Source organism: Orbicella franksi, chromosome 2 (assembly GCF_964199315.1).
Source record: "Orbicella franksi chromosome 2, jaOrbFran1.1, whole genome shotgun sequence".
NCBI classification, from domain to species: domain Eukaryota; kingdom Metazoa; phylum Cnidaria; class Anthozoa; order Scleractinia; family Merulinidae; genus Orbicella; species Orbicella franksi.
The window spans coordinates 39,003,741-39,028,576 of NC_138146.1; the positions used below are offsets into that span (position 1 = coordinate 39,003,741).

Genomic DNA, 24,836 nt, shown 5'->3' on the forward strand with positions numbered 1-24,836 from the left:
ATTCGATAAACTCCGAGCCGTTCGGATTCGTGTTTTTTGATGTATATATCTGTTTAAAAAAGCGCTCTTCCTCTTCAAGAATCTCCCTCGGGTGGGTTAATTTTGCGTGATCATTGACTTTTAAGGCCGTTATATGTTTTTTCCTTTGGTTTGTTTTTTCTAAATTGTAGAAATACTTACTGTTTTTCTCGCCATGTTCATACCAGCGCGCTCTGCTTCGTATAATCGTGCCACGCGTCTTAACGCTTGCTATTTTTGAAAGCTTGGTTTTTACTCTTTCTATTTCGCTCCTTAGGGAATCGCTGTACGCTGTCTGGAGCTTGCACTGCAGCCTGATCATCTCCGACAAAAGGGCAGACTCTTCGTCACGCTTGCTTTTTGCTTTTTTTTTCGAAAATTTTATTGTGAATGCTCTGATTTCCATTTTAATCATTTCCCAGAACAAACCCTTGTCCTCAGTTCTCTGATGCTTTTTGGCGAACTCTGGAATTAAGAAATTCAATAATTCTACATATTTCGTGTCCGACAACAACGAGTTGTTAAATTTCCAGAAGCCTGGCCCACGAGGGGGTTCGTGTTCGGTGAAAGATATAGAGAGCAGGACTGCAGAGTGGTCAGAATAAATATTTGGAATTATTTTGCTCTCGCAAATTCGATTACTCAGTTGATTTGAAATGAAGAGGTGATCTAGTCTAGATTGTATTTTCATCGAGGGGTTCGCCCACGTAGGGCCAAATGAGCCCGGGTTTTTGTAGCGCATATTCTTAACAGGAAAATAGGTTTCCTTCATACAAGTTTCAGGCGTATACACTTCTCCGTTGTTAGATACAGATGACCTAAAAATGGCTTTGCGGACCCGAAAAGTTTCCGGGCCCCAGCTCATCACAGCTCCTGACTGGTTCCCAGTCTCCTGCCGTAGAGGGCGCGCGTTGATTGTAGACGGAGTAAGTGAAACTACACAGTGTCGCAGTGGTGATTAAAGACGATTAGGGATGAATCAGTCATAGCCAGTTTTTGGTTCTCTGTCATGTTGAAATGAATAGCAAAATAACCAGTGTTGGCTTCGGGAACCTGACACTGAGTAGTTGTCGTTACCCAGTCATTTGTGAATTCAGTTTATCACTCGACGAAAAGATTTCTTTCCCGAGAAAAGGTGCTCAGTCTGGGTAGTAGCATTTGCGAGCGTTTTATTTGAGCGTCGATGCCAAACAACAACAAACCTTTGATAATTGAGGAATGTTAGAAGTGATTAGTTATAATCCATCAAATCTATATTTTCTAGCTAATAAAGATTATCCTTGGTTATAAATTCCCAAGCTCTGGCCGCGTGATGAGAATGTAAAAGTTCTGCTCAGTCGGCTACTAGGAAAATATTTGATGGAATATAACTGACGTATAAACAGACGTTAACGTGATCACACGAGTCTTGCATTGTGAAGTATCTTTATTAGATCATGACTATTAACAAGTGCAATAACTTTTACTTTAAAATATACTATCATTTATAAGAACTAGAAGAAATTGTGAACAAGTGAAGCTGGAGTAACAAATTATACCAGGTAGTCAGTGCACAACTTTCACAGGGGTGGTGTGGATTGTTTGTACGGTGGGACCACGTGACGTTCTGGTGTTTGCTGTCCGAGTCGGCGGTGCACGCTGACCATAAGGATGACGACTTGGGGGCGCTCCTGACGTGGCTTGCTCGGAGGAATGCTTCTGAATAAGAACTGAACTGACAGGTCCCTGGGTACCTACGAGACCTAACATACAACAATACATGTCATGCCACGAAAGAACAGTCAAGCTATGGAAAGCGACCACCTCGAGAATTCGACAAAAGTGTTCGTTACTACAGGTAGAAATAGTCGCTCACGAGAGCGGTCGCAATGACAGCTCTGACCGCAGTGTGTATTGTTTCTTGGCGAACAGAAAGCATTGTATCTCTCTATCCCCCGGGAAGTGGACAGTTTGCAATACCTTCCCAACCTCACTCTACGCATTCACTCTCTCCACATTCTGACAGACGTCGCGTGTACAGTGCCCAGAGCTCAAGGAAGAACAAGGCCAGAAATTGGAAATAACAAAATAATAAGAAATGACGGGCATAATGTACCTGCAACTCCCTTCTGTCCTTGAATATCTGACCGGCAAACAGCTTTGACTGTCACAGTTTTTCCCGCCTGGCCCGGTTTATCAGCTGAAGGCCTATGCCTGGCAGGACCGTGACCAAACTGCGGTTGCGTGACAGTTGGACCAGATGTCGTTACAATAGGAAGTGGAGGTTGATGACGTGGCATGTCTTCTGCATCTAAGCAATGTTAACAGGAACAATGATTGAATTATGCTTTGTACTATAATGAGTATAATGAGAAAGAGAGATTATATGAGTATAATGAGAAAGTAAATCGACTTCGCTGACTGGCTCGATAGTATCACAGTAGGAAACTCTCTATCTTAGGGCGGGAGACATTTCAGGTCACTCCCTGATCTGCCTTAACATCATTTTTAGAGAGGTTTCACGAGTTTTTCAGAAGATTGTTATCTATTGTAATACCAGATACAATGAATCAGATGATGTACATCTGAGATGTAAGACCGTACCATTGTTATTTAGTGCAGCACCAGGCGGAGGTCTTCGTCCGCCCTCTTCTCCTTCCCTGAACATGCTCATGGCTTCTAGGTTCAGAGCACACACTCCACGCATAAAAGCTTTTTTCATGGTTTCTTCATAACGGTCCCTCTCGGCATGAAGATGAGCGATTTCTGTGCGCGCCATCTCCAGCTCACGGTTGGCCTGCAAATAAAAGATTGCAAAACTAAATTTCTGATAAATGGAAGTCAAAATACAGTTATCGAGCACGAAATTCTATGCTGAGGAGAAACACCAGCTCAGCAGGCCAACGAAAGAAAGAGATCACATATTAAAAGTATTGAAAATATTACTGATGAGAAATGCGTAACTACAGATTTAGGCATCCAACTTGGGAGCACAAAGTCACTCGTGAATTCTTCATTAAGTCCACACTCGTGAATTCAGAGTAAGATAGTGTAATAACTACATAGGTTCACCCGGAGGCCCGCCTAATGATCATTTTCTAAGACCATATTTAATTTGGTGTTAAAAGACTGGAGTTTTTGTCTGTAAAAGAACATTGTAAACACGACTTACCGTTTGAAGACGACTTTCGTAATCTTCCGTCAATTTCACGCACACATCTTGAGCTTTCGCCTTAACAAACGGTTGGAAAGAACATTATACATGTCGGAAACAATTATTAGTTAGTACACTGGCAGGCATAATATGACGACTTCATTGTTTGCCTAGATTTACAACTTAGATATACACTGTAAAAGGAGACATAGTTGATGCTGACAATTCATTTGTGAGTTATTTTCGTTTTTACGCAGGGCCCCGTTTGATACCAGCCTATGGCTGACGAGGCTACCCTGCCTAAATAAAGATGGTTTGACTTGACTTGACTTGAAAAGAAAATTACATGCACAGGTCATAGACTTAGGCTTAGGCTTGTGCATTGCTCGTTAAACACAAGGGAATTTACCTGACAAGCTTTCTCTACTCTCTGTTTCCATTTGGATTCAATAACGGATCGCCATGCGTTCCAGGCACGTAATTTAAGAGCGTGTTTGCAGTGTTTTCTGGCGAGTTTAGAGGCAAAACCCTGCAGACAAACGTGAAGAACAACTGTCAACATAACAAAAAAATCAGAATTCTCCAAATCAGCATTAAAATTTTGCTTGCTGAAATCAAAACGGCATCAAATACTGTCGATAGACTCTGTGGAATGGCAGAGAAAGCTGCTGCTCCCTCTCTAAGAACTTGACCTTGAAGTACAACATGTAAATCGTATTCCACTCCTCTTGTGAAGCAGTGGATAGTGCAGTTTGTTTTGTCAACAACTATCCCAAGAATAGTGATTTATCCGGTGGATAGCATTATTTACCTCATGCGCAATTGGGTCAAGTGTACGTGAGGTTCAGTAAGAAAGCTAAACAAGCACTTAATTCTTACCCCATGACTGACCATACCTTGCACATGAGCGAACCGTGAAACCATCTCTTTAGAATTTACATGTAAGTTTATGATTGTACTCTTTTTCCAGATTTCAGATTTTTCATTGTTTCGCATCATTTCTTACAATCACTCTATAAATAAATACTACATATTACGAACAAGAAGACTGACAGAACCAAAAAAAATTACAATAAATAGAAAGTAAATGAGCGCAGTGACCAAAGTAGCGAAGGCTTTCGGGTTGGTTACTGCCACGTTAAGTAAACTAGCGTAGACAATAAGCTTATGTAACTAGAAAAACAGAAACAGTGCAAAGTGTATTATCTCAATTACTTATCTATTAGGCTTACTGATGTTTGTCTACGAAAAACAATAGAACGTGTATCTTAAAATTACCGTCACAGCGCGGCCATATTCCGCTTTTATTGTTTGTTTTTGTTGGAGTAGTTGTTTTTCGCTTGAAATAGCTAACGGTTAGTGATTTACGAATGAGAATGCAACCATTATATGAAAGCAAAAGACAAACAAGCATCGAACCTCTCTCTTTTCATCGCAGTGTCTTATTTTCCATAGTGTGAATGCCTTCATCAGCTCACTTCTTTCTTTCTGTGAAATACATGTACATAATGTGTAAATGTGGAAGACTTTAAAATGTTCACCATAAATAGAAGCAAATGCGGTGGAAGGATAAACAAAAACAGCTGTTTGCTCGCCTACAAGCGCTCCTGGCTACCAACTTGTTGTTATTGTTGAGAGAAGGGTTCGGGAACTTCCAGAAGGGCGGTTACTAGAAAGGAAAGCTGGTGTTAAAGATTGCCTCTCACCTGTTTTTGAATAGCGTCAGTGATATTTGCCACGATGGAGTCTTTATGAGACAGGGTCTGTTCATAAGTCAGTAGTAACTCTTTTTGACTCTCCATCTCATTCATCAGTTTGTTCATTTCAACACCGTGTCTGCATGTTAAACGAAAGACCTATTCAATGAATTTGTTATGAATGTGTCAGGTTGTAAAATCTACACCACTACGACAGCCCAATACGTGACCTGCAAATAACTACCTGCAAATAATGGTCCGCTCATGCGTCATGGACCTTTTCACCGATGTCACGCTTTTCCAATTTTTCATTGAAACAAAAATAAGCCTCACTGCTCAATTCATCATGCCAAATTTAGTGAATCCACAAAGTTTCATAAGAAGCCAATTGCAAAGTCATGAAAACATGGAACCCCAACCTTGCAAAATTTTACAAAGAAATGTATGCAAGGGGGCAAGGTTGGGGTCAAATATTTTCATGACTTTGCAATTAGCTTCTTACGAAACTTCGTAGATTTGCTAAATTTAGCATGATCAATTGGTCAATTTAGGTGTTTTTGTTTATGACATGAAAATATACGAAAACAAAAATACTGATAACAACATGATTATATCGATTTTAAAACTTCGATAGCAACAGAAACGACTTGAATTGTAAGTGTATCACTATTTTAGTTCTCTTATTAATTTCATTGATTAAGAATAATCGAAAATAATGAACTCTATTGATTGGTATCCTAGGTAGATATGTGCCTCGTACTTAATTGACCCTTTAATACTTGTGCCTGACAACATCTTGCGTGATACTCACAGAGACGTCTGGGAGCCAGACAGCATTGACTGCTTTGTCAACAACTTCGGCAAACAACACGTGATCAAATTCTGTGAATAATTCACGATCAAACTTCTGTGTTCTACAACATATCAAACTAAAGATGGCCTTGGATGTACAAGGACTGCGCCTTACAGATGATCACACTTTGGAAAGTGCCTCTGAAGTGATGTCACAGTTACAGTTTGATCGACGGTTACCGAATTCGGCATACGTACAAGCACTGTTGCGAGACCTTGGATTCCGGAGTCAACAAGATGGCGTAGAACACACACAGTTTGTTTTCCAAGGCCAGTGTTTGATACTGGGAGATGCCAGAGTTGGTAAAACAAGCTTAAAGAAGTCTCTTATGGGAATACCGTTTAATGCAGACGAACCAGGGACAAAAGGTGTCGAAATGAGTGTAGTTGACCGGAAGTGGAGAAACCTGCGCGCTCTCGCAGGCCTCAAGTTTGGAAGCTTCGCTCGATTCCGGAAATCTGCTCTCTATCAGGGTGTAATGTATGGGCCTGCTGGAATCGAATTCAAAATCGGTGAAGAAGTGACATCAGCGATGTCTGCAATAGCTTACTTATTGTTCATGTTTTTGCGAATATGCTGGGTTCTTTCAACCCTATGGTTATGGGCTTTTGCCCCAGTGTCTGTTAGTTTTTTTGCATTTTCAGTTGCCGCATTTTGTTTTGAAGTGTTACTGCAGCAGCTTCTTCCATCTGAATATCCACTATTTTTTAAACTCGTTCAATTGTTTGCCAGTCTTTCTCGATTTTTTACAGGATTAGGAACTGCGCACATATTGGCGGGGTATTTCAGGAGAATCAAGTGTCAAAATGTAGATTTTTCGTTTGGCGATAGCATGCATAAGGATGGCCAGTTCATGTGGGTAGTTCACCTGTTAATTGTCGCGATGCTGGTCAACGGTATCTCTTGTGAATTCATTTTTCTACAATTTAAATATTTCCGTAATGCCATTGCCAATACCTGGGGAGGAGTTGAATCAGCTGTCCCGGGTCAGTTGAGATTACGTAGCCCATTACCTCTTGCACCCGAATTATGTTTCCTAATGATACCAGTAATGGGTGGCTTTAGTTTTGGTTGTGCTATTGAGTTATCAGTTAACATGACAGCCCTCGATTATTGTAACATTCTTCATTTTGGAATGATTCCTATATTTTGTTTACTAACATTTAGACTTGTAAAAATGTTATTTGCCTGGGCAAACGTACAAACGCTTATCTTAGTTTTATACATAATTACGCCGAGCATAAGCGAACATGGACGTCTAACTTCATTTTGTTCTTTAACAACATATGTGCTGTTTTTTGCTGGATGGGCATTTCATAGTTTCTATAAAGACTGGGACGATATGTTTTTTCTTTTTCATGAACCATTTACAAATGTTAGGGAAACACAAGCTAGTTTTACTTTCATTTTTATTGAGAAGGTAATGTTAAATTTCCAAAAGTTGAGAAAGGCTCTTCAAGAAATGTTTTCAAGTCTTAAAGTGAAAATACTCGATTTCTCAGGAGATGAAGAGTACTATGCTTACCATCATATTTTCCTGAGAGACCAGGCTATCTACCTTGTTGTGTTTAACATGGCAAACTTTGCTGATGACAATTTTGGAAATGTAACAGCAAAAATCCAAAGACTTTGCTTCTGGTTGGAATCAATCTGTAGCAAGGCAGCACCAAAATCACCAATTTTCCTTGTCGGGACACATAGGGGACACATGGAAAATACCTGTTTGAAGAGGATTGATAAATATCTACGCCAGAATCTTTTGGATTGTTTTGATGATGAGCTAGTGACAAATGAGGAAGACAAGCTTCTGTATTTTCCCATTGAGAACAGTCGTGGGAAAAATGACAGTGGTGTTCAAAATCTTCAAAGAAAAATAATGTCCACAGCTGAAGAACACAAGACTACCATGGGCCGTGAAATTCCATTTTCATGGATTAAAATCCAAGATGCAATCATTAATCTGAGGGAAAAGAAGGATGCCAAGTTCTGTGTGACCCTGAAGCAGTTCCCAATATCTGTTGGCAGCTTCATTTGTAGCAACTGGTCTGGGGAAACTTTGAAATACTTTCATGAGAAAGGACTTGTAATTTATGTTGATTATGGACAGGATTCAAAACTGTCAAACTGGATTCTACTGAAACCAGAAATACTAATTGATATCATCATTCAACTGGTCACTCCAATGTCAGACGATGAAGAAACATCATGGCATGGCTTCAGGCGTGATTTCAAATTGCTCCACAACAAAGGAATGCTCACAGAATCTCTCCTTATAAAAATTCTCTCTAGATGGCAAGAGAATGAAGAAGGGATTAAGAAACTCCTTGAGGAATATGACATCATTTGCCCATTATTCAACAATGCAGAAAATAAGGAAGAAACAGGAGTCACACACTTTGTCCCTTCACTGCTGCCAATGTCAGTGAATGGGAACACACCAGTCTGGTATGATGATCCAACAGATAGGAGGTTCTTTGTGTTCTTCAAGAGATTTCTTCCAGAAGCACTTTTCCCTCATCTCCTGTCACGTGCCCACAGGCTCAGCACGGAAGAATTCCCTCAGGGACAGCCAGTTATATACAGAGATGTTGGTAGGTTTTGGTTTAGACCCACCCAGTCGTATAGGCTGTTGGTTCTTAAGAAGGAGAACATGATTGAAGTGACATTTAGCTGCAGGTTAGTATTTTATGGTATTCATCATTATCAATTATTCATGTATTACAAAATGTCATGATGCACGATGCTAAACAGCATACTTAAAGAGAGGGTAAAAACCCTGAAAGGTTGCAGGTGTAGAACATACTGCCCTTTTGATAACTTCTGATGTTTTCTTGTGATTACATAAAGCAGTTTAATGGTCTCAAGTGACTAAAATAATCCAAACGCTTCAAACTCATTATTTTGAATACTTTCTTTGAACTGTTACAGTAAAATCTCTTTCCCCTTCATTAGAGAATTATATAGAAATTAACAAATAATCTCAAAATGCATTGAATGAATGAATGACTGACTGACTGACTGAATGAATGAATGAATGACCGAATGACCGAATGAATGAATGACTGAATGAAACTACTTTATTCTTCTTAAATTGCTATAATTCTCAAGAAAAGCACTGACATTTAATAACTGACATGTCAGCACTTACCAATCTTGGCTCAAAAACAGTTTTGTTCCAAATCACAAGCTGGTGTTTGGGTTAAATTGTTTCAGTGATGTGAAGTCGATAATTCTTTGCCTGTTTTGAATGATAGGCGTTCCCTTTCAGCTATTTTAGGATTTCAAATTTTCTACGTGCCTTCATGTTTGTTTTTGCATAGCTTGATGGGAAATTGTGACATCATTGCATGGTTGAACGTTTTTAATTCACATTCCAGATGAATACATGTATGTTCAGTTCCAACGAGAAATCATCTTCTGTAGACTCCATATTGAGATCTCTGACAGCACAATGATGTTATAAATTACCATAACTGTTACAGTAAAATCTCTTTCCCCTTCTTTAGAGAATTATATAGAAATTAAAAAATAATCTCAAAATGCATTGAATGAATGAATTAATGATTGAATGACTGAATGAAACTACTTTATTCTTCTTAAATTGCTATAATTCTCCAGAAAAGCACTGACATTGAATAACTGACATGTCAGCACTTACCAATATTCAAAGGGCACACAATTTAAAGATTAGCTCATCAGGAAAACCTGTTAGAAAACCAAGGATGTACGTGCCTTCATGTTTGTTTTTGCATAGCTTGATGGGAAATTGTGACATCATTGCATGGTTGAGCGTTTTTAATTCACATTCCAGATGAATATATGTATGTTCAGTTCCAACAAGAAATCATCTTCTGTAGACTCCATATTGAGATCTCTGACAGCACAATGATGTTATAAATTACCATAACGTAAATATAGCGATGCCCAGGTGATTTAAACTGAAAACCAAACACTTCCTGTTTGATCCACTCACAGAGATATTAAAGTGCTACTGTGATCAAATTTTTACCCCTTGATTATTTAGGTTAATCACATAGAAGTCTACAAAACATTTAAGACGCCATTTACCATTTACAAATATCTGCATTGGTTCCGGAGATATTTAAGCTTGAAAAATGAGTAAAATATGCAAATGAGATGACTGATGACGTCAGACACTCCACCAAATATTACATTAAGTATATAAATAGCTCTATCTTGATCAATTTGTAGCAGAACTCATTGAAACTTGGTAGGCTAATAGTTCTAAATGCAACACACCTACTGCTACAACAATTTCTGTTCCCATGGCAACCTACTCTTTTCCAGTCCCCTCTAGCCTGATTTCAATATTTTAGTGATTTTAAGCTTGGAAAACATTAAGCAAGGCCATGAACTCAACCTAACATATTTATATGCTTGCTGGATCATGCAGATGAGGCGCCATTGGCAAATATCAATATAGAATGCTAAAAGTGGTCAGAAAAGCGTTAAATAGCGTGGAGGTCTGAAACCCAGTATGTTGCCATGGTACCAAAAATTGCTACGCTCATATTGCAGAGCACCTCTAGTAGAATCTTACCGTAAAAAATCAAACGTTTCTGATACAAATTGACTGAGACATCCTGGTTTATCATAACTGATCAAAATTCGGTTGAGTGTATGATGTCATCACTTGGCTAATTTGCATATTTTAAAAATTTGAATATCTCTGGAATGAAAAATGATATTTGATTATAGTAAACAGCATTTTTACTCTTCTACAGACTACTTGTTTATGTCTTAAAATGGTCAGATTTGAATGATGCGATTTTCGTCATAGTAGTACATTAACTTAAAACCACAGGATCAGTTATAGAGAACCATTAGGTATACTTTGGAGCTTCAGCTGCTTTCCAGCCAAGATTCCCTTTAATATGTTAATTTTGGTTGTTATACTGTACATCTAACCTTGACTTTACATGTACAGTCATGTACATGTACTAGCCAGGTACTATGTTTTTTTAAAAATGCCCACAACAAACAAACAACCTCATTTGAAAGTGCAATGAGCTCTTATGAGAGTCAAGGCCAGAGTCTTATGAGTCCTACTAGAATATATATACACATTTTAGTTACATATTGTTGAAGACAGCAGGTACATGCAATGGTTAACACCCCTGTGCTTTGAGAGAACTGGATCAACACATTTTGCAGAGTTTTTTAAAAACAGTTACATAACCTCTCAAAACACTTAAAAGTGTTTTGAGAGGTTACACTGTTGCCTAGGTGACCTCCAGCAACAAGAAAATTTTTAAGGACATTCCCACGAAATTTCTACTCGATAGATTTTCTTCAAACTTCGACTGCAGACAGATAATGAATTACTTGTTTCAGAAGTGGGAAAAAAAAAAATTGGGAGTCACGGACTACATTTCTGAGATAAAGTGTGTGGAAAACAAGTCTGATTTTGAAAAATTGGCACGCATAAATCAGCATGGTCTCCAGGGTTTTTAGCTTAAAATTTCAAAGATGAATCAGTGAAGACGAACAATCCTAGTAATATTTTGTATAAGTGAATCCATTGCATTAATAATTCCAATTGTTGCCAATATTTTAATAAAACTGAACCCTTCAAGAGGCATTTGAAACCGCTGCACAGATAACCAAAGAGCTAAAAAGAACAGAATCCGATGGTGCATTTTGGAAAAAAATTATTAAAACTTCTAATCGATAGGTTTTCATTTTTTCCCTTAACGTACATGTAGAAAATTGGTAGAGAAAATGATCCATCAAAAGAAAAATAGGAGTCACCAAATGTCCCAGATTGTTAAATCCAGGCATTAACCTATAGCAATGGCCATCAGCCCTTAAACATTGTTCATCTTATTACTCAGCATGCGCTCTATGCATTACATGACATGTGAATTTGCATGTGCAATAAGGATGCGCAGAAACAGTTAGCACGAATGTCCCAAATTCCAACTTGTTCACTAATAATGGGGCATTCATTTTAATTTGCAATTACCATTATTTGTAAATCATGATTTACATGTGCAAGTTTAAGTATGGAATGCCTTTTTGCAGAGGTGCACGTACTGGGCCTTGAATACATGATTGTATATGTTAACAAATTATCTATTGGGTATGTGCACCACACTAAATGTTTTCTTCCTTGTTGTTTACAGAGAGGGACAAGGAATGAAGCCATCAGACGTGCTGAGCCTTGTGTTTGGTATGGTGAAAGGCATATGCCAGAGGCACTTTCCCTTTGTCACTTTCCATTGTGGTCCAGCCTGCCCCTCAGACAAGTGCCCTGGGTACCAAGGTGATTATATATCACACCCAGGTGTCCAGCAGCCAAGCTCACGGCTGCATGTGTTCAATGTGGTACAGGTACCAGCACGTCAGAAAGGAAGAATTTCTTCATTTTACTGTGTCAACCAAAATTTTGCAGATGAATTTAAGGAGTGGTTTTTTGAGTAAATACCAATACAGTATGGTACAAATTGTATTTTTTATCAAGTCTTTTCACTTAGCTACCAATGAAGTTTATATCATAGATGTACTAGATAATTATTTTCTTAATTACAGACCCCCTAAACAGTACATGGCAATCGTCTAATCCAGTTACAGTACTGGGTACACAGAACATGTAAAACATTACAGCCATAAAAGTATAATTGTTGTGTCAATGCTAAAAGAAGTTATGGGTAAATTTCATTTACCAAGAATGGTTCATGGTGTTTCAGCTTAAAAAAATAATGAATGCCTGAAAAATAATGAATACCTCTATATGTGATTTCTCCAGTTCTACAGGTGTAATCTTTCTGCTGAAACACTGTGAGCTTCGATCAAAAATAACATTAAACCCATAATACCTTTTGGCAGTGTCATGCACACTTAGAACTACTGTACATGTACACTTCTACAGGACAACCTTTCTTGAAACAGCTGTTAACATGTAAAAATGAAGACACTTTTTTGAGGTTTAACACAAGAAACATTCCAAGAGTAATTTGCTCACTATCTTTTGGTTTTCAATGTTAGTAACTGTCAAATGACGCTAATTACATATACATGTATACTGATACTGTACCTTCTTTTCTCTTGCATCAAAAGTTGCTTTTGTTTTTCAAATAATCCCATTTTGCACTGGGCAAATTCAGCCTGTTTTCAAGAAAGAATAGAACATGTACATGTATGAAATACATTGTGTTATATTTCAGTTTTGTAAACTGACAGAGGGACCTTACAGTAAGAACACACATTTTTGAGTCACGGACAGAAATCAGAAAAGGATGATCTTGTTTCAGAACACTTTCACCCCCAGCAGTGATTGGGATAGTGCTTTTTTATGATAACATACACTACAAACGAATGGTTTTCATCCATGACAAGTACAGTACATTGTAAAGGTAGACCAAAATTTTTTGGTATGGATTTAGAATTTATAATTGGAATGTATTGTTAGAAAGGTCAATAAAAAATTGTGTAGAGCATGTGCATAGGTGAACTGTTAACTTAGTAACTTTGAGTCTTGGGCTCAGGTGTTGGGCTTCTCTTTGTTTTGTCAGTTTCAGTAGATGAATGTTCCATCTTACTAGTTAAAAGGGAAAATATACCTTTGTTATGTACACATACCCACTGCGTGTACATGTCCCTGAGTCCACAACACCACCTGGGTAGGGTGGCATGCTTCTGTGCAAGTGCAGATGTTGTATCAGAAACCCACATGGGTTTCTGACAATACACTTGTACATTGTACAACACAATCCATTTCTTACCAAAACATTCCTCTTGAGATCTAAACACCAGTTGTCCAACAATGCCTCCATTCTTGCCAAGTCAGCATCTATTACAGGTGAAGCTGGTACAGGTGAAGCTAGTGATTCCACAGGAGATCGTGATGATGATGACGATGATCGATGTTCAGCTTCTGGTGTGTTAACCATAGGTGTCACTGTATTTGTTTCAACAAAATACATAAAAGTATATTATAAGTGCAATAAGCAAAACATTGTACATGTTCATGTACACGTAGTGCCGAAATACCTACAAAGTCAAAGGGATAGTTGGAATTGTTCTCAATTTTACATGATTAGACCATCCACCATGCTTACAACTACACTTTTGAAAAGTTACAAAAATTGCAAGTGATAGGGTTGACTCCTGATAACTTGAACCCTTACTAACTCGAACCTCCCATTAACTCTAACCAAAATCGATTTCTGTCATACAATGTGCTGTAATTTCACCCTCAGAAACTCAAACCTCGATAACTTGAACCTCCCGTTAACTCGAACCAAAATCGATTTCCCCTGGATCTCTGTCATACAATGTGCTGTGATTTTACCCTCAGAAACTCAAACTTTGATAACTCGAACTTCCTGCTAACTCAAAGCTATTTTTGTTACCCTTCTGGTCATTTTGTATATATTACAATTTTTCCCTTGATAACTTGAACCATGTTTGTCAATATGTGACAACTCAAAACAGCCAGTACTGTAATTCAAAAATATTGAAACTATTTCTTGAAAAAGGAAATCACTATAGCAGTAGCCCAACGTTGTTCTCTTTGAAACCTACAAAGTTCACAGTATCAGGACTTCTCCTGCTGCTTTTCTTTGCTTTGTTTTGTTTCCTATAATTATGCTTATACAAGTACTTTCTCTTTAACACAGTAATTCAGAAATGTACTGTTCCATTTACACTCAACTAATCTATAATTAAATTTGATAACAATGTACACAACATGAATAGAAATACAGTAAGCATGGTTTTTTCCTTATTTCCGGTCATTTGTTCTCAACTCCCGATATCTCAAATCTTTTGATTCAAATGTCTAATTTAATTGATTCAAACGACGAACTTCTCAACATTTGATTCGGGCATTCGGTACATGAGAAATTCGACGTTTGAAAAAATACTTCTCGAAACTTTTGAATCAAAGCATCCTTCTATAACTTGATACTTTTGAAAAATTGCTTTGTTTTTTGAAAAGTGGGCCCTTAAGCTTAATCAAAGAGAGTAGTTTATTTAACAGTACTGTACTACTAAGCTTACATGTGCGTACCACTGCGTAACAGAGAATCCCTTGCTATGGATCCTTGCCCTTGAAAGGAAACTTTTAGAGACGGAGTTCCTGGCAGTTGTTTGACATCTTCTTTAGCATGAGAATGTGATTCCTCTGTTGTCTCAGAACTTTTCTTCAGGACCGAAGAATTGCTTGAAGTTGACGAGCCACTGGCACTGGTTTCTGATGCCGCCATATCTTTCACTGGAACACTCTGCCCATAAATGCTTGAAGCCAACTGGATTTTCGGCGTTACAACAGCATACTTTAAAAGCTCTTCGTATTCTCGTTGTAAAGAAGAAGAAACAGAACTTCCAGGGGAATCCATATCAGAAATTTGTGGCCCAGAGTCAGATTCCATGTCAGATGCCATATTTTCCTGTAGCTTTCTCCAATATTCAAAGATGGCGTCCGTTTCTTTTCTGGCTTCCGATTGGTTCTTTCAGATTTTCTACTAGGTGCTGATTGGTCTAATAATTGGATAATTTGATTGGTTAGTGTTAACTCATGCCCGGTACTTTGGAGCAAATTATTCTGACATATTCAAAATGGTTAACACCCTACCTTTCTTATTGGCGTTTCTCAGCCCAGTACAGTGTTTCTAAACCCAAGGACTTCATTTGTCCTGCATCAAGCCGCGTCGGAATGTGTATTAATTTGTTCAGAACCTATGTCTTATGTAACGATGTCAGCACAGGCGTGTTATTTTGCTCTTGACATCGACTTGATCGAACGAAGAAAATGGCCGGAAAGATGAAAAGTAGTTTTACCAGATCTGGCGAATGGGTCTCATCTTGTACACTAAAACTTGAAAGTGAATTTGCTTTGGTGGCAAGTTCTTACCTTGCAGGGACTTTCCCTTACATCAAACAGTATTCTTTTTGAAACTCTTCTCGTCATTGACTGAGCAGATGTCACATGACCATGTGTACTAACTAATGACAATGTTTTGACACACCTCCATGACACTTCCATGAACGTAAACACGGCGCGACGCATGATCGCACGCGTGGAAAATTTACGAGGCTCGTTTGTGGATAAACTGCACAATGCAGCGACAAGAAAGTCTTTATGGTAGGTGGGGAAATAATAATTAGATTGTCGTGACTGTAAAATGCGTAAAAGGGTATCGATTTGTTGGTACTTGTGTATGTTAACTGTTTCATTTTAGTGCCTTATATTCGTATATTTCATTACGTACTCGACTTCACCTCGAGCTCCACTTTCTAATTAAAGAAGTAAGTAAGGGTTGTAACAGACTATTTTATTTAAGGAGTCTTGTAAATAAATTTATTGTATTTCCATGAGTGAACGAGGTTACTATCGGGGCATTTTTCACGTAACTTTGATACCAGAACCGATCGTATTTGAAAGGCTTCGTTGCGGTTATGCACCCTCGATTTGTTTGACAACGACGATTTGTGTCATAATACTCCAACTGTAAAGATAATGGAGAAGATTCAAGATCACATCTATAGGCTAGGATGCGTTCCATTCCGAAGAAACGCTAAGATTTTCAAAAGTACAACATACATTTTAATACGCGTCGTGCAAAGTGTAAATCGCCTTATGCGCCTAAGGAGACGAAGAAATTTAGTGAGCGAAATGTAGTCTCTCATAAAAGTAGTTTAACTAATATGATGCTAAACACTCGTCTAAGCGACCCTAAGAGAAAAGACTAGCTTGCCAACAGTTTTTTGACATAGTCATTCCGACCTGTGTAACTATGTAGGTTGAATAACTGCTTTCAAAATGTTATAAATGTGACTCAAATTTCAAAACAAAAAGTTTATGCAGAGTATTTTGATATCATTGCTCTTTTTTATTCCAGGGTCATGGCCAATTGTTTCTTGTCCTAGAGATTATAAATTTCTGCCTGGGAAATGCAAGTTGATGATTCTCAAGGGCTGTCGGCATCATATTGCTGGCCTCAAATGCTGTTTAGCCGAAGAGTCGCTTTGTTCACTGCCAACCCACTCTTCACTGTCTTTTCCTGGTCAGTTTGTCCTCAGCCAGTTTGTGGTTGCACTAGGTAGTGACAAGCAAGAGTTGTTTGAGTGCTACATGGAGGCCAGCAGAAATGGGAATTTCAAAATCGTAAGTAATGCCAGCATGGTACTGGTAGGTAAGGCGTCAAGCCTTGTACATTTGAGGGATAGTAGGAGCATCAACAATGTAAGAGATCACTAGATATAGCATGCAGATATTAACAAACCAGCTTGCACTAATATTATCCTATGTATTGCAGGAAGTCTTTTACAATCGCATGTTTAGGACTAGATACAGTGTGAAGTTTTTAAAACCTGTGAACATGTCACTTTTCACAGGACCAAAACCTTTGAAAAAAACACAGAGGAAAAAATAGGATATTTTTTACAAGCTCCAAATGTTGTGCTTTTGGAAAGAATTTATGTCACTGCAAAATTCAAATTTTGTTCCATTTGATGTTTATGTATCACAGGATTGTTGACAGGTTTTTTTACAGATTTTTTTATTGAATAGTGCTAAATTAGAATTTTCATGAAGAAAGAGAGGTCATCTCCCATAACTGTTGTGCAGTCATCCTGACTAAAGAAATATGGCTAAAATGAAATGTTATCATCTACCCACCTATGTGTATATGTAGTCGATTCATGCTACAGAAACCGGGATAAGCTCCGGCCTGATGCAGCCCAGCAGGGAAAAACCCAGTCCTATTGCCAGGGGCAAGTAAATTTTGCTCTTGGGCAAATGAAAATGAAAGTATGGTGGTCCTGTGGGCAAGTGAAATTAGCCTCAGTAGTCTTGTTGGTAAAAAAATTCCAAATCAGAAACAATTTCAAAAGACTGCAAGATGAGCAAAACAATGAGTTGAAAGCAAAGATTAATTTAGTTGATAAGGCATGGACTTTGTGCACCTATTGGGCAAGTAATATTTTAATGGGGGCAACTGAAAACTGAAATGTACTGGCCCACTGGGCAACTGGATTTCAATCAGTTTTCTTCCTGCTCTGTGATGGGTCACTTGGCTTGTGTGCAAACTTTACCTACATTTACATGTACATGCAGTTCATTGGCTGGTTCCTCATATGAAGCAAGTGTTACAATGTATGTGTACATGAAATGGTCCATCAGACTCTTTTTACATTGTATGATCTCAAAATGACTACCATCAATGAACACTCAATGCTATTTCTCTTGAGAACCTTTTCTATAATATTGCTTGCAGAATGGTGGAGGTTATGTCATTGACGCAGAAGTGAAGCCACCTGGTTGCATGCATTTAGCAGAAACCACTGTTGTGGACTGTGCTGGGAATACTCTACCCTCCTATGCTGGAAAATTTACTTTTCTCCTTCCAGCTAACACCTCCAGGATCTTCCATATCAATATCAAGATGAAATCAGTAGCTGGAAATGCACTGCTTGATGAAGTTCAGACCTGTGTCCTCACGCACTATGAACCAAATTACTTGTTTGATTATTGGGATGGTCACTCTCTGCCAGCAGTGGACTTACCATTTGCTAAAAAACAGCTTGTGGGTAAGTATTCAGTTGTATAGCAGGGATGGCATACATGTCTACGTTTGAAAAAAAAATAGCAAAACTTGAATTACATGTAATTCTATCATGATGCACAAATTTAAGTATTTATTTAAGGTTACAGTATACCTTCGGGTCGGCAATTTTCATCAGATTTGGATTTTTGGGTCAAAATAGTGGTCGAAGAATAATCTCTAATTTCTGAAAAAAAATTTTTGAAAAAGGCTAAATATTGGCGGAGAAATGGCGGTTTTACGTTTTCACCGGAAGTAAAAGTTTACCTCTTGATTGACAGCCCTATGACGCATATGCAATCAACCAAGACGATTTTCGTGGGAATTACCTATATGGATGTCACAAATTGACTACTCAGTTGATCACCATTGTTGTTCTGACTACCCAGCATTTTTGGTATTAGGTGTGTCTCTATTAAGTTATAAGTAAACATAGACCATGTTTAAACCATGGACCAGTTCGAAAAAGCGCAAACAGGGAAGAACAAATGAAAATACATCAATGAGTGAACAAGCGAAAGTTTGCCACGCGGATGAAGCTATAGTTATCATATAAGGCGGGCAAATATTCGTGGTAAGAGAAAAGAAAGGTTCTGTAAAAATTTCGGAACTTGACAGCAATAACAGGGATCCTGACAGAGACTCTTCTGATGAGTCCGATATTGACGAATCGTCGGACTCATTGAGACCATTTGAAATATTATCCATGCACAGTTGCCCACACACAGTTGCTCTCCGCGCTCTCTTTTGTTTGTTTCCTTCGTTCAGCCACTCTAGCGTTCGTATCCTTTTTAGCCTTCCCCATTTTGCCAGACCAGCTTCAAGAAAAACCGAGCTACAAAAAAATTATCTCTCTGCCTTCGGTTCCTTGAGCGCATTGCGAAACACAAGAGATTTTTAGAGATTCGCGCGTAAATTTCACCAGGAGGTTAACGGTAGTAAACTTTCCCTGCACTGATTGGCTTAGTTATCTGAGAACCCAGTTGAAGGCGTTTGTGGGCGGAGTTTGTTTGTGAAGCAGAAAATTTTTCTTAGTGCTGTTTTCTCGAATAAATTTTTTCACTTGAAGTAGACACTTTAAAGAGTTATAACTCAAAGGGAATTTGTTCAATTACTGTTAAATTTGGACAGTGGCTAGTTTAACATATAAAGTACAAAAGCGTGTCTGGGAATTGTTAATTTCGGAATACTTTATCTTCGAGAGCGATTTTTGTACGATCACTCCATATTTTTTTAATCCTATTTCGAAAATGTTCTGTAACTTTTTACTGCAATTGAATATGCCAAAACGCAGACACATTTTTTAAGCGCTTGGGCCCTGAAACCGAGGAAAAAATTAAATTGGCGAAAAACAAAATTCACTTTGACTTGTAGCTTTCGAAAGGTGATTCGGGCGCTCGCATTTAGTGGTCGTGAAAAATTCGACAATTCATTTTCTTTCAAAATTGTTGGTATAGTTTGATAGCCAGCTCTATAAGCTTTAATTTGATATAGGGGTTTAGGTATCCACAGCTTAAACTGCACGCACTACATTGCTTGCGCGCGAGACACCCCTGAAGGTATACTGTAACCTTAATCTCTAGTAATTCCTCTTCATTACAGTGTAGATGTAGGTTTTCAGTTTTGTAGCCACTGTAATTAACAAGCACGATTTTGAGGTTATAATGTCTGCAGCCAAAATTGTCTGAGTGTGTCTGCTGAAAAAGAAACTCAGTCTGTCATTCGTACATTATCATTACTGTATTGTTTTGTTAGTTTACCTCTGATGTTGAAATAATTGAAGTATCACATGCTGATTCATAAGACTGAGATTGACTACAAATATTATTAATGACACTGTAGTATTGTACTTTGCATAATCTGGAATTGCTTATGAATTCACTGGCTGCTCTTGGTTTATTTCAGGTATCCTTGGAACTCCTGAAGGTCAAAAGACTATTCAGTATTTTCAGGATCTAGTGGAAAATGGTAAGTTGTGCAAATGAAGTACACCTTACAATCATGTAGTAAATTGTACGTCATTTGGTTTGTAATTCAAAACTGTTGACTGCATGGCCCTGTGCATTTGCACAGCATCACCCAGTGAGTCAGTGAGTCTCATTAGATGTAAATATTGATTTTACTGACAACATGAATTGTTTATTGTGTCAGGTGCTTACCAATGTTTCAAACGAGACCAGCTCCGTCTTATTCAACATTCTCGTATCCCTGGCACCTCAGAAGCATTATACAAGGATTTGCTTCTTGAAGTTCAGCTAGAGGTATGGCATTTAATGATTTATACAGCACCAGTGGCGATTTGTTATTTTGAAATCAAAATGTTTTTTGTTTTAATATTGTGTAATTTCTTGTACATGTACAAACAATGACTGGTAATTAATACATGCACTTTACCTAGAAATAGAATCAAGGTTTTTACCTAGTCTGCTTCCTACACTGTATTTTTTAAATATGGTACAATTTGGATATTCATTGTTAATGCACAAGATGCTGTCAGCTAGCAAAATTAATTTATTACTAATGAGTTAGGTTTTAAATATAGTTATATTTGGGGAACATTCAAGTAATATAAACACCCCTGAAGATGATATAGCTGAAATATAGTAAAACAAGTGTGTTAATGCCCCAAATTGTTTTTCTATGGAATTTGAGCCTGTGAGTTACACTACATACAAAACAGGTATAGACACATAGAGAGGGTCTGTCATATTCCAGCAGTTTGGCAGGTTAAGCCAATTTTGAGTGCTGGTTTGCAGGTACATTCACATTTTAATTTCTTCTAGGGGTTTACAGTTAAGCAATTATTGGGAAACCAGAAATTTAGCTTGCAGTTTGCAGTTTTTGCATGTTTTTGAGGCGGTGATTCGAACAAAGAAGACTGAGCAGTAACTTTATCTTGCTTGAATCTTCTCCCTCAACAAAAGGCTTTAGGGCTGGAAACAATTTGTTCTGTGCTCAAGAACTTTTGGTGTTGTGAGGAGTGATACGATTATTGAGTTAGCGTATCGTAAAGAATTGGTTACGTGCTGTTGTGTACTGCCAAAATAATATGGCAACAATTATTGTAATGCTTTTGTTTGTTTATATGTTTGTCACAGGAAAGTCTGTTGCTGTATCAAATGGGAGAACTTGAACAATGCAAGCAAGTAGGTGAGGATGTCTGTACCAAGGCAAATGACGCCAACTCGCCCAATTACAACGCCATTGCTGGGAAAGCAAAGAGTATTATCTCTGGTGCTTACAAAATGGAGAAGGACTTCATTAAGGCTGAAGAATCCTTGAATTCTTCCACTGAGGTGGGCTTGTTTTTGTCTCTGGTACAATACTGCAGTGTACATACATTTGTTACTTTGTCATTATATTCCATGTTCATTCTTATATTGTAGTAAGACGTTCTCCCTAATTCATGTTCATCCCCTGAATTCATCCATTCTCAGCTTGTGATACATGTAGGAATTGCCCCTCCCTTCCCGCCCCTGCAAGCCTTACACATAAAATCTGAAAAGCAATGAGCAACAATTATTTAAAACTCTTTAATTAAAGAAGCTCTTTTCAATGATAGAATCAACAACCAAAACTCAGTTTCAAATGTAAGTGTTATTTTTTTCCATGTCAGAGGCAAGTAGGCACATAAATGTACATACATGTAGCAGTTTGAGAATGTTCCCATTGACCAGTGGCACTTTGTTGTTTAGTTATGCCCTTATTTGAGGGTGACACTTCTAAATATTTTGCTCTCATGTGCATTGGTTATTTGAGGAAATTTATTTGACATGTTCAGTACTTCTATTCTAAAACTATTTTTATGATTCTAATTATGTAACTTAAAAATTCCAATTAACATGTAGGGTCTTAAGCATGGAAATGCTACAGCCATAGAATGTACATGTAGCATGGTGCATTATTTATTAAATGGTGAATATTTGTGTCAGCTCTTAGAGGCAGTTGTCCCTGGTGAAGAGACTTCAGTCAACCGCACTTGTCTTGCTGCTCTGTATTCAGAGAAGGCTAGAGTGGAGGGAATCACTAAACAAGAAAAAAAGATCCTAAAGAAAGCCATGAAGGATGCCATGCTGCACTTCAGGCACCAACTTGACAAGAATCTAAACAGGAATGCCAGGAGTCCACGGCGGACCCTTATCAGAGCAATCTTCTTCTACCTTCATTCGTCTAGAGACAAAGCCGCTAACCTGCAGATTGCTGTGTCAGCAGATGACTTAGCAAAGGTGGACATGTTTGTTGGACAGTTCAGGAGAGGGTTTCTTGCTGACTGCCCCATGCGAGACAAAGCATTGTTTTACAGTGCGCTGGGTGACTTCTTCACAAGGAAAGGGCAGTTTGAAGAAGGTTAGTGATTCTGACAACTAACTGCCTGCCCTATCTCAATAAAAAATTGATACTGCTTTGTTCGTTAATTTGTACATTGTGCCATTTAATAGGCCATTTCCCAGTTGCATTGTGCCTCTGTTTCAAAACAAATCCTCCTGGAAAATCTTTCATATGATAATAAGTTTGGTTTGCATTATAATGAACCTGAATGATTGGTTTCGTGCCAAGACTTGTTTTGATACAGAGGCAAAAGGGCACCCTCCTAATTCTTTTTCCTCTCCTGAGTTGTCTTCCTTTACAAGTTTTCTCTTGTTCTGTCTTGATCACTCCGAGTCTCAAGCATTCCTTGCTGAGTGGCTAAATGCAAACTGAATATCCAGACAGAAATCTTTATGATCAAGTTTGGGAAATTTGAGAAATACTTTATTTGCAACAACAACAAAATAATAATGAGAACATATACCTCTTGTTATCAGTGGCGGGATCTCATTAGCTCACAGATATTTTCTCTTCCAGTTGTTTCGTTTTACTCAATTGTCATCAATCTGTACAGGTATCAGCTGGGTGTCTGAAGCGTCTAGTATAGCTGCAGATCTTCGACTGCAGGCAGATATCAAGGGAACACGTGACCGCCTGCTGCAGCTCGATCGTCTGCGCCTCGACCGAGGGGAGATTGGACCGAGGAGGCCCCGTGAAATGGCCGAGGAGACAATGGTCGTGCGCTTCCAAGAACCGCAGCTTGAAATCCTGCAAGGACACCTTGAAGAGCTCACACGTGTGTTAAGATGTGAGGCGCAGTGAACAACATCACGGACTCTTAGAGGCTGTAACAATTGGAGGTTGTGTAATGCTATTCGAGAGTGAATTACATGTACGACCTTTTCAAAAACTCATTATGTAACAGGTTACTGTAATGACCTCAAATTGTACTGTCATTGTAGAACCAGGAACAGGTACATGTATTCTTCAATTTGTCGAATGCTCTGGTTATGAGCTCCAAGGAAAGTAAACTTGTAGGAATTCCATGTCCCATCTAGGTTTGTTAAATTAAAAAAACCTCTAGTTAAGTTTGATAAGCTGAGTTTCAAGTTTTTTTTCCAGTAATTGTTCAAAAAGTTAACGGTAATCCATTTCCAACCTCGTCATTATAAGTAAGAGTTTCTTTTCCCCTAATTTGTTAAATGTACAAAAGGTCAAGTGTCTAGCCTGCGTGCTGCGAAAACAGAAAATCTCGACAGCTACAGAACGCAGGGTACCACATGTCATGATGTGTTAGCACCTGTTTTTTTGTGCCAGTGGTGCGGCTTATTCCAAAAGGCGGGCTAGTCGAGCCTGGAATGGGCATAAATCGTTTTAAGTTACTTTCTTTAACAGTTTTGAGTGCCTAAACTATTTTGCTACACTCGTAGCTGGAAATGCACAGTGCAAGCAAACAATGTACATTTTAAAATACAAAGGAGAAAAGATAAGCTTATAGCTAGTAAGTTGACGATGTAGCTAGGATTACCAAGTGACGTCTTGAGAGTCCAGTCTTAATTAAATGACTGGTGACGACTAGTACTGACGCTGATGCTAGACCAGGTTAATCTGGGTTAACAGATTGACCAGTTGGTTTTGAATCTGCATCAAGATTCTGTAGTTATAGTAAGGATTTGAGGTATATATAGTCCCGTCTGACTTCATTTTACAAGTCTTAAGAAGACTTTAATACATGTACTTCTGTTGTAAGAAGAATGGCAACCGCAAAGTACACACGCGTGTTGTGCAAGTCAGATATAGGTATGCGGTAATTGAGAAAATATCTGAAGGCCTCAACACTTGACTAACGAACCACCAAATGTTGTACAACTGCCAGCTAAAGTAATGAACAGTTTTGCAGAGGAAGGAGACCAATAGCCCAGTACAATATCATTGGTCAAGATTTTGTTGGCGCCTATGCGGTTCACGTATTAGGTTCCCGAAGGTAGACTGAAAAAAAATACACCATAGAAGATATTGTTGGTGACTTGACGAACTTGACGGTAGTTCTGATACATGTGCATTGGCACTTAAAAATGCCCTTTAGTACTTGTAAGTAATTAACTAGACTGTAAATAGATTATTTCAGTTAGATGCTGGTAATCTTATTCACTGAATACAACTGTATTCAGGTGCTTGTAATCTACTTGCAAATAAAGTGTTGTATAGAAGTGTATATTCTTTTTGTTTCTCTCTTGAATTGATGTGCGAGCACATAC

At 38.3% G+C, this 24,836-nt stretch overlaps 3 protein-coding genes across 4 annotated transcripts; 2 read left to right on the top strand and 1 right to left on the bottom strand.

The window, feature by feature from the left end:
• Positions 1-1,426: 1,426 nt before the first annotated feature.
• LOC145479818 (centrosomal protein POC5-like) lies at positions 1,427-15,142 on the bottom strand. The gene is made up of 10 exons (XM_081458279.1): positions 14,736-15,142; positions 13,447-13,622; positions 12,759-12,829; positions 4,858-4,987; positions 4,571-4,639; positions 3,561-3,680; positions 3,170-3,229; positions 2,602-2,794; positions 2,114-2,308; positions 1,427-1,760 (listed from the first exon to the last, which is right to left on the bottom strand). Exons 1-10 carry the CDS (start codon positions 15,106-15,108, stop codon positions 1,564-1,566), a joined length of 1,584 nt encoding a protein of 527 aa, XP_081314405.1. The 5' UTR covers positions 15,109-15,142; the 3' UTR covers positions 1,427-1,563.
• LOC145479815 (uncharacterized) lies at positions 5,773-12,720 on the top strand. The gene is made up of 2 exons (XM_081458274.1): positions 5,773-8,377; positions 11,848-12,720. Exons 1-2 carry the CDS (start codon positions 5,784-5,786, stop codon positions 12,143-12,145), a joined length of 2,892 nt encoding a protein of 963 aa, XP_081314400.1. The 5' UTR covers positions 5,773-5,783; the 3' UTR covers positions 12,146-12,720.
• Positions 15,143-15,726: 584 nt separating the features above from the next.
• On the top strand, positions 15,727-24,780 carry LOC145479817 (uncharacterized). Of its 2 annotated transcripts, XM_081458278.1 has the most exons (8): positions 15,727-15,809; positions 16,567-16,832; positions 17,944-18,256; positions 20,176-20,238; positions 20,422-20,531; positions 21,369-21,566; positions 22,203-22,617; positions 23,153-24,779. In XM_081458278.1, the coding sequence occupies exons 1-8, from the start codon at positions 15,785-15,787 to the stop codon at positions 23,398-23,400; spliced, it is 1,638 nt and encodes a 545-aa protein (XP_081314404.1). In that variant the 5' UTR covers positions 15,727-15,784; the 3' UTR covers positions 23,401-24,779. The 2 variants fall into 2 exon arrangements, with proteins under 2 accessions (XP_081314404.1, XP_081314403.1); XM_081458277.1 differs by lacking the exon at positions 15,727-15,809 and having other exon boundaries at positions 15,823-16,832; positions 23,153-24,780.
• The last annotated feature ends 56 nt before the right edge of the window (positions 24,781-24,836 follow it).

Coding starts and splice junctions, on each gene's coding strand:
- LOC145479817 (XM_081458277.1), top strand. CDS start 16,527: ATGCAGAGTATTTTGATATCATTGCTCTTTTTTATTCCAGGGTCATGG. Junction 21,567..22,202: donor CCTTGAATTCTTCCACTGAG/GTGGGCTTGTTT, acceptor TATTTGTGTCAG/CTCTTAGAGGCAGTTGTCCC. Junction 22,618..23,152: donor GAAAGGGCAGTTTGAAGAAG/GTTAGTGATTCT, acceptor CAATCTGTACAG/GTATCAGCTGGGTGTCTGAA.
- LOC145479815 (XM_081458274.1), top strand. CDS start 5,784: ATGGCCTTGGATGTACAAGGACTGCGCCTTACAGATGATCACACTTTG. Junction 8,378..11,847: donor GAAGTGACATTTAGCTGCAG/GTTAGTATTTTA, acceptor TGTTGTTTACAG/AGAGGGACAAGGAATGAAGC.
- LOC145479818 (XM_081458279.1), bottom strand. CDS start 15,108: ATGGCATCTGACATGGAATCTGACTCTGGGCCACAAATTTCTGATATG. Junction 12,830..13,446: donor ATCTCAAGAGGAATGTTTTG/GTAAGAAATGGA, acceptor TCTTGAAAACAG/GCTGAATTTGCCCAGTGCAA. Junction 4,988..12,758: donor TTGATGCAAGAGAAAAGAAG/GTACAGTATCAG, acceptor TTTAACATGCAG/ACACGGTGTTGAAATGAACA.